Genomic DNA, 9,035 nt, shown 5'->3' on the forward strand with positions numbered 1-9,035 from the left:
CAGACAAGTGGCGGCCGCACCCTCCTCTCGGGGAGCTCCCAGGCTGGCCTGCCAAAGGAGTGTAATCCCAGCCAAGAGCCGGATGACCCTGTGCGAGGACTGCGGGGGGGGGGGGGACTGCAACCAGGCGTGGCAGCAGGTCCCACTCCACTCCTGTGCCAGGGAGATGGGGTCTGCCCCACCTCCTGGGGGGCCACTGACCCTAGCCCGGTGAGACCGACACACCCAGCCCCTGGTGCTGCCAGGGCACCAAGCTGGCCAGGCTGACGTTGCTGCCGACGCTCCAGCACCTGGGCCAGGCTGAGTGCAGAGCCTGGGCCAGGCACCACCCCACGTGGCAACGCCACATGGCAGAGGATGCAGCTGCTCCTCCAGCAGCCTGCTCCCCGAGTGCTACCTAGAGGCCAGACTCGCCGTCGCTGGGCATGCTGGGGATTGTAGTCCTTCCACCCTGAGTCCGCCCAGGGCATGCTGGGAGCTGTAGTTGAGTCACGTGCTGCTCTCCCAGGGCATGCTGGGAGTGGCACGCCTCCCGCCCCTGGTTCGGAGCAGGCCCCGTGGGCGGCGCGCGGTGCATTGTGGGGGCGGTAGTTCTGGGCCGAGGGGACTCTAGTTCCCGTCACACCCCGCGCCGGGCCCTGCCCCTGGGCTCTGCGGGAGGCTGTGGGCTGAGCGGGTCCGGGCCGACGCACACCGGGCCGGGCAGGATGTCGCGCCAGGCCGGTCGGGGCACCGAGAGCAAGAAAATGGTAACTGGGGGCGGGAGGACCCGGGCCAGGCCTGCGTGGGGGGCCGGGGCGTCTTGGGGCCTGGCCGGGGGGGTGGAGTCGGGGGTTTGTGTCTGAATCGTGGGGGGCGGAGGGCCTGGGGCTGGAGGGGGGTGTCCGGGGCGGGAGGGCGCCTGGGTCTGGAGGGGGGGTGTCCGGGGCGGGAGGGGCCGGGCTGGAGGGGGGGTAGGTCGGGGCGGGAGGGGGCTGGGGCTGGGGGGGGGGTGTCCGGGCGGAGGGGCTGGGGCTGGAGGGGGGGGTGTCCGGGCGGGAGGGGCCTGGGCTGGAGGGGGGGGGTGATCCGGGGCGGAGGGGCCTGGGGCTGAGGGGGGGGGTTCCGGGCGGGAGGGGCCTGGGGCTGAGAGGGGGGTGTCCGGGGCGGAGGGCCTGGGGGAGGGGGGGGTGTGTCCGGACTGGGGAGGTGTCCGGGGCCGAGGGTGCCTGGAGCTGGCGGGGGGTGTCTGGACGGGGTGTCCGGGGCCGGGGGTGCCTGGAGCTGGGGTGTCTGTGTCCGGACTATAGGGGTGGGGTGCCTGGAGCTATGTGGGTGTGTGTGTCCGGGCGGTGCCTGGAGATCAGGGACGGGAAGGGGTGGAGAGCCCGGGCCCGCTGCACCCGGCAGGTTCCCAGCTGTTCTGACGTGGGACGAGCGCGGTGGAGGGGCCGCAGTGCCCGTCGCCAAGCTGCTGGCAGGAACCCGGCTCATCCTGCCAGGCACGGGCAGCTTGCGCCGTCCAGGGACTGGCTGTGTCCCCCAGGCTGCCCTGCAGGGAGGGGCTCGCGGGGGTCAGTCTGGGCACTGTTTGCTGACTAGCACCCTGGCCGCACTGGGTGCCCCTGTGTCCACTCCAAGCTTTGCATTGCAGAACAGCAACTCCACCCCAGGCGGGGCGGGGGGGGGGATCTCGCATAACCCTGTGATGTCTTAAATACCTGACCCCTGGATCCCTGCCATGTCTCCCCAACATGCACCCCACGACCCCACAGTGCTTGGAGGCTGCTGCTGCGTTAGGAACTTAGCATTGTGTGATAGTGGTGGATGTTCTGTCAGTGTAATAGTAGAGCCTGTGTTAATGTTTTATGTGGGGAGTTATTAGTCTTAAACCATCGCTTTCCTAGTTCTGAGAGCAGCACCCACAGTGTAAGGACCTGAAGTAATGCTGAGTGCAATAGTGCTGCAAAGCAGGGCTTTGGAGTGGAGCCTGGAGCGTGGACCAGTAGGTTTTTGCCCAGAGCCGGAGCGGAACAATTCAAAAAATTTGATTGCTCCTAATCCCTGCTGCAAAATCCTGTCTTCCTTAGGTTAAGAGCAGGAAGGCTCTCTATGTTTATAGAAATGTGCCTTTGAACTCCACAGCGCATACCACACGTCGCCTTTCCGGAAAGGTTATTCCTCTTTTGTGTCTTACCTGTTATAATCTTATTCCGTGTTACCACTCCAGATAAACCTAGGAGTGTGAAAGATAAAAGAAGTAAAGGTATAGAGCTTAAATTTCAACACCAAGATAAATGGAGCCAAACTCATCCATCCTTGATATAATAGCTCCATTAAGTCACAAGTGAATGTGGCCTGTTGACTTAAATAGAACTTAATTCGTTAATTTTATTTTCTTCCTCAGCCTTTTCTAAACTCAGATGAATATCTGTTGCAGTTTGCAGGTTTCAGCAGTGGGTGCAGATGCTGAATTTGGTTTGTCTGTACTCAGCAGTAATTGAGCTCCATCCATTGCAGACCCCCTTTGTCGGCCGCTGACTCCATTTTTCTTGTATGGACACGGCTTTTGTGATTAAGGGATTGGATTTATTTAATTAGCATCAAACACTCTTGTTACCACAATAGTATTATGCTACTGAAGATGGTACAAAAGGCCAAGTAAACTTGGATTAATGATTAGTTTGCTGTGCTTTCATATATAAATGAGAATGAAATACAAAAAGGCTACCTGCTGGAAAGCTGATAAACAATTTGAGTCTATCACATTACGTAAAAACCAAGCATTCATCTACAGGTCCGATCTCTGTGACTTTAGGTATTTTTAAATTGTATAGGCGCATTGAGTGTAACATTTGAACATTACTAAATGACATCCTCTAGCCTCTTCCTTTCAATTGTGGGCTCCTTTTATACACTTCTTTCAGATTGATACCAGTAGATGAAAGCTTGATGACAGAATGCAGTTAATTTAAACACTTTGGACTAGTAACAGCTGGATTTTCTCCATCTATTCACCCACTGCTCTGTCCAGCTGCCAGGCAGATGACTTCACTGAAACGACCTGGTACCTTACCAATAATTTAACCTTTTTGGCATGTTGGTTAATTTTTCCCCCCAGGTTCCTGACTATCCCAGTTGAGCTAAAGGAGCCTTCTGTCATATCATTTTTGAGTAATGTAAACTTAATCTTTGACTTTCAGTGATGGATTTAGCATTGTAAATGCTAAATAACGAATAAATGCCAAAGCTCTAGAGCTGTAATTCTAGTGCTTTTCCTGCCATTTTCGCTGATTCTCTTTTAACCCAACAGGAGAGTCTAGATCTGTATTCTCTCCAGTTGTTGACCTTGTTAATTAACATTAGATCTTAATGACAGGACAGAATACTCTGTAACTTCTAACAAATCCAAGTTCTACTCATTGAATGTTGCAGCTTGGGAGTGATTCCTTCCTGTGTTTCAGTCTTGGCTGTGTGTGAGCTTGTTCAGAATGTGGTGTGATCAGTGTGTCTCACTTAACTCTGATGTTGTCTCTTTTCCCTTCCTTTCTGCCTGCCTGCTGCTTTCATTCTGTAGTATTGGTATTTGCCATTCATTTCACCTTCTGCATCTATGCATCTCATGGTAGGTGATAGGCTACTTAATTTGAGACGAGACTTTCCATGATATTTCTAACAGTTGCAAAAAATGAAACCAAAAGTCTTAAATATTAAATTTAACATGTCTCCTTGAGTAATTACATTTATTTCAGATAATGTGAAAAACTAACTTTAGTGTGGATTCTTTGCTTTTGTTTTTCAGCAACTTAGGAACGAATGAATTGGTAATCGCTGTTCTGATTAATGGCTACTGAGAAAACACTAACCATGTTTTAATCACTTCAGGTTCAGGAAATAGTGGGAGCAGCTGTGAGAGAGCATCTATTCTTTTAATCATCTTCTGTATGAATCTGGCACTTGTGGAAGAAAAATAATCTTGATTAGAAGTGGGCATAGTGGTGCAGATGCATTGCATAGGATCTGCGAGTGTACTTCAGTCCTGACCTGAAATAGTCCCAGCTGTTCCTGTCCTGGTCTTTGTGAGCAGATACAGTCTTTTGTGCTAAATTATGTGCTGTGGACAAATCATCTTTGAGGGCTGGGATGTAACTATCAGACTGACCAAAAAGAAAAATCAGTTTATGAATGTGGGGTGTTTTATGTTCTAATGAAGAGAACTGCATGTGGAATCTGAGAAATACAGTGCAGACGTGACACAGCTAAAATATGGATTACAGAGGTTGAGGGCTTTTATGGGATATTTACACTATCACTTCTTTAAGTCACTAGTCCAAATCTAGCTCACATTGCTAGTAGTTGTAAATTGTTGCGCTGATAGAGATTATTTGGTGGTCTGTATGAAACGACTTGGAGGTTTCACTCCAGTTCTTAATGGCATGTGCTGATTATGATCTAGAGCAGTGGTTCCCAAACTGGGGTTTGCAAAATGTTACAGGGGGTCTCAGGGGAAAAAAATTCCCTAATGGCAGACAGAGCTGTCCCTAGGGACCCTGGGCAGTATGGGGCCAGCAGCCCGCAGCCCTTGGATTTCCAAGAGCGAAGCAGATCAAAGCAAGCATATTTATCACACTGAGGAGACTTAAACTTCAAGACTCCTTACAATAAACAGAAAGGGAGGTGAATATTTTTTGCTCTTTTTAAAATTAAATAGGCAGCTAGAATTGTTTTTAAAATTATTATGAAGAACAAGTTTAAGCTTTGTTGTAACGTGCGTTGTTTGCCTGGACTGCTCAAGACCTGAATACCTGTGTAGGAGAAACTCTTGAGTTGGCTTCTTAAATACCTTCTTGCTGTTTCACATCTGATACTCCTTGATGAAACATAGGAGCCTTGTTTTATAACAGGCTTATTCAAAGTGGTCCAAGCTATGAAAGTGAGATCTTGGAAGTGTTGCCGTTTTCATAATGTAATAAAAATACTGTGATGATTAATAATAATATAGTGTGCAATAAGCGTGTCATAAAACAGATTGTATATTTCCAAGATCACTGCTTTGATAATTTATATTCAGGTAAAGGAGAAAATCCCTGGAAATATTCATTTTTAGGAGGGGGTCTGTGAGACTTGACGTGCTAGTAAAAGGGGTTCACAGGCTATTAAAGTTTGGGACCCAATGATCTAGAGACACTGACTGGCAGTCCACCAGAGAGGCTAAGGATTGAATGACAATGGAGACTGAACAGCCCTATAGATGGCTCCTTCAGGTCAGGGCTGGACACATTAGTGGGAAGTGCAGTGTGTGCTGGGTGTGCATGGGGGGATGTGCTTTGCCTTTGCCCATGTGGTTCATATGGTGGAGATGGAAGATTTCTGTCTCTGGGGCAGTCAGTTTGTCACCTTTGAGCAGCACCCCAAAGATTTTAAAATACACTAAACTTTACTGTGAGGTTAAAGTTTCCTTAAAATAGGAAATCTGGGACCTCTGTAGAGTTGGTTTAGTAATTGATTCCTTTGAATTGGAAGCTTTCTGGCCCCCTCTCCAGGCCAACCAAAGTAAAGGTGGGAACAAAACCCAAAATTTTGCCCAGGGATTTTTCTGCCCAGCTGATGATAAATTCCTTTTGAATCTGTTTAGAGCTCGGAGCTCTTCACTCTGACCTATGGAGCTTTGGTCACTCAGCTATGTAAGGATTATGAGAACGACGAAGATGTTAATAAACAGCTTGACAAAATGTAAGTTAACATGTTGGAGTTTGAGTCCTTTGGGAAAGTTTGTACTAGGCAGAACTGTTTAAACTGCTGTTCCTTATTTGCAACACCCAGCCCAACTGGCAGACTGAACACTATTCACTTGTGTTTTTTTCAGAATCTAAAGCAAAATATTTCCCCCTCCTTTGGTATCTCCTCACATACATAGTTTCAGAGAACAGCTTTATTGCATAGATTTAGAACATCTTCCTGGAGCTGAGCTGTGCTGTTATGATTCTATAGTTTGTTGCTGTTTGGTGCATTGACAGGGGCTACAACATTGGAGTTCGGCTAATAGAAGATTTTCTGGCCCGGTCCAATGTAGGTAGATGCCATGACTTCCGGGAAACTGCAGATGTAATTGCAAAGGTAATCTTCCAAGTACAGCCTTGCATGCCTTTATCAGTGCCTGTCCCATGCATGTCCCAGCACCATATCCAGGCTGTCCATGGACTGGTAAGAAGAGCCATGCAATGGGTCACCAGGGGCACAGATTCTGATTTAGAGAGAGGTAATGAATGGTGCACAGATTGTATTCTCACAGACTCATACCCTTGAAGATCATAATGGTCCTGTCTGACCTCCTGCACAACGCAGGCCACAGAATCTCACGCACACATTCCTGGAACAAACCCTGACCTATGTCTGAGATATTGAAGTCCTCTAATTGTGGTTTAAAGACTTCAAAGTGCAGAGAATCCTCCAGCAAGTGACGTCTTTAAACCACAAGTTGAGGACTTCTAAAATGTATCTTGTGGCTTCTTGCTTTCTGAGCTTAACTAGAGACTTTGAAGTATTTTGTATCCAAACTAGAGTTTCCTGAATATGGGGAGAAAATAACCCAAGGAAATGGAAACTACTCCAAACTAGGCAAAATCTGATTCAAATAGTGTTCTTGGATTTTTTCCCCCTGGGGAGGGAATATTGCTCCCCTCAAGTTCCCCACCTGTGAGAAGGGGATAAAATTACTCACAGGGCTGGTGTGTGGCTTTGGGTTGGATTTTCCAAAGCACCTAAGGAAGTTGGGTCCCTGACTCCTCTTAACTTTCAATGGGAGCCAAAGATCTGATTTCCTTAGTAAATATTTGTGAAGCTCATTAAGATTCTTTGATGAACAGCATTGATGGGAAATATTACCATTTGGGTCACTTGCTGGTCTTTGCTCCATATCACTCAATAGGTGGCATTTAAAATGTATCTGGGCATCACCCCGAGCATCACTAACTGGAGCCCGGCAGGCGATGAGTTCTCCCTCATCTTGGAAAATAACCCTCTGGTGGACTTTGTGGAGCTGCCTGATAACCACTCATCTCTTATTTACTCCAACCTCTTGTGTGGGGTGCTGCGAGGAGCCTTGGAAATGGTGAGGCTTCACTTCTCTCCCAGGAAGGGTGGGGGAGTTGTGGAGGTCTTGGCTGGAAATGAAAACATGGAACCTTCTGCAGACATTTCAACCCACCCCCTTGTGCAAGTTTGTGGTCTTCATGTTTTCTCTTGCTGTGAATCTATGTCAAGAGCAAAATAGAACTGGAGGAGCCAGTTGGTTGATATTGCCCAAAGGGAAGGGTCTGTGCTGAGTAAGGTTTATAACTCCGCCTCGATTAATAGAGGGAGTGTGTAGATGCCCTGGGGATAAGAGTTAGCTGGACTCTGTGTTCTAGAAGCAATGCAGAGTTCTGAAGGGAATCCCAACTGCTGCTCTTTTTGGGAGGTTTGTCTGTCTAGGGAATGATATGGCCCCATCCCCATAGTATCTGAATGCCTATGGCATACGGGGACAAGCCAGTGATCTTTGATACAGTAATCAGTGCCCTTTCTAGGACCCCATATGAGTGTCCTGCACTATTTTAAGGGGTGGACAGATAACAGGGAAACTGTTAGTTTAACTTCAGAGCAACTTTCCTTTTGGTTTTGCTTCTCCTCCATCTCCCAGGTTCAGATGGCTGTGGATGTGAAATTTGTCCAGGATACATTGAAAGGAGATGGCGTCACAGAAATCCGGATGAAATTTGTTAGGCGGATTGAAGACAATCTCCCAGCTGGAGAGGAGTGAGCCACAGCACAGTCTCCCCAAGGGACTGGAGGGACTAGCTGCTGTGGCCTATAGTTCTTGTCATGGATTCATAGGGATTTAGTGCCCCCTTTAAATTCCAACTCCTAAAGACTCACTGACTGTTTAAGTTGTTACATTTCCATTTCCATATAAGACAACTCTCTGGGTTACTCTACTTATCCCACAGGCTCATTCTAAAGATTTTCATAGGGTGGATAACTTTTTCATACGACCCACAGAGACTCTTTCTACACTCAGTTTTTAGCTGGATATTCGGCTGTGGGCAAAGTTTGCTCCTTAAGCGCTAAAAGATCTGCAGGCGATTCAAGTATGGGACTGAGTTTCATAACCAAAAGAGAACCCACTACGGGAGCTGTTTTCTTCTTGAGACACATGCATGCCCCCACTGGGGCTTGTGAGGGCTATGCTAGGCTTGCCGATGGAGGAGGTGAAGCATGTGACTGAGGGGCTAACACACGTATGTAGCAGCAAAGAATGAAGCATATAAAGTGAAAGGAATGGGAGTGCCTAATGGAGCACACAGTAGGTCCCTCTCTTTCCAGCTGAGGCTCTTCTTACTGAGGACACAGTACCTGTTGTTAAAACTCTGCAATAGGCTCATGGAGTGAGAAAGGGATGGCAGAGCACGTCAGACCAGCCCTTTTTGTCCAAAATAAAGCTTGAGGTCTTTTCAGTGCAAATGATCTGCTTCCATTTGGGATAAGGGTGCTCTTGGGTGAGAGGGATTTGGTGGCAAAGTGAAATTCTGGTTTGTCAGGGACTGTATTTGAGGGTCAGCAGCATCAGGCTCTTAGTTCATTTCACAGAACAGAATTTCAGTCGCCATATTAGAACCCCGAGGCTCTCACTTTTGCACTAGTCCTATGAACATTTCCAGTCTCTGCTGAAAAAAGTAGCCCTGGTTAGCTTGCTATGAATATTAAATATTGTTCTCCAAAATATACACTGAGATACTGCACTGATCTCAGTTTATTACTCAAAGCAAAGTACTCATAGCTAATTCTGAGTTTAATAGTTAAATACACATAGAATTAAAACCTCATTATCTTACGGATTAGCCAGGGAAGGCTGCCTTAGAGTGTAGCATCCTAACAGGAGGCTGGGCGCCTTCCTTCAGAGGAAAATGGTATAAAGATGAAGAGCATAACCAGCATCTCGGGAGATTCAAATTACCTGGTTCTTTCTTTTTGGAGGCAAGAATTTTCAGTTTTTCCTCCCACAACAGTGCTGCTAG

General features: G+C 47.9%; 1 protein-coding gene across 1 annotated transcript; it reads left to right on the forward strand.

Moving 5' to 3' along the window:
• Positions 1-633: 633 nt before the first annotated feature.
• Positions 634-8,481, forward strand: TRAPPC3 (trafficking protein particle complex subunit 3). Its single transcript, XM_032766771.2, has 5 exons — positions 634-749; positions 5,615-5,712; positions 5,997-6,096; positions 6,908-7,090; positions 7,661-8,481. Exons 1-5 carry the CDS (start codon positions 708-710, stop codon positions 7,778-7,780), a joined length of 543 nt encoding a protein of 180 aa, XP_032622662.1. The 5' UTR covers positions 634-707; the 3' UTR covers positions 7,781-8,481.
• Positions 8,482-9,035: the final 554 nt, after the last annotated feature.

Source organism: Chelonoidis abingdonii, chromosome 25, assembly GCF_003597395.2.
Source record: "Chelonoidis abingdonii isolate Lonesome George chromosome 25, CheloAbing_2.0, whole genome shotgun sequence".
In the NCBI taxonomy this organism is placed as follows: domain Eukaryota; kingdom Metazoa; phylum Chordata; order Testudines; family Testudinidae; genus Chelonoidis; species Chelonoidis abingdonii.

What these genes read in the sequence shown, in the direction of transcription:
- TRAPPC3 (XM_032766771.2), top strand. Translation starts at nt 708, where the DNA reads ATGTCGCGCCAGGCCGGTCGGGGCACCGAGAGCAAGAAAATG. An exon ending in AATAAACAGCTTGACAAAAT is followed by an intron (nt 5,713 to 5,996) that starts GTAAGTTAACAT and finishes GTGCATTGACAG; the next exon opens with GGGCTACAACATTGGAGTTC. An exon ending in CTGCAGATGTAATTGCAAAG is followed by an intron (nt 6,097 to 6,907) that starts GTAATCTTCCAA and finishes ATCACTCAATAG; the next exon opens with GTGGCATTTAAAATGTATCT.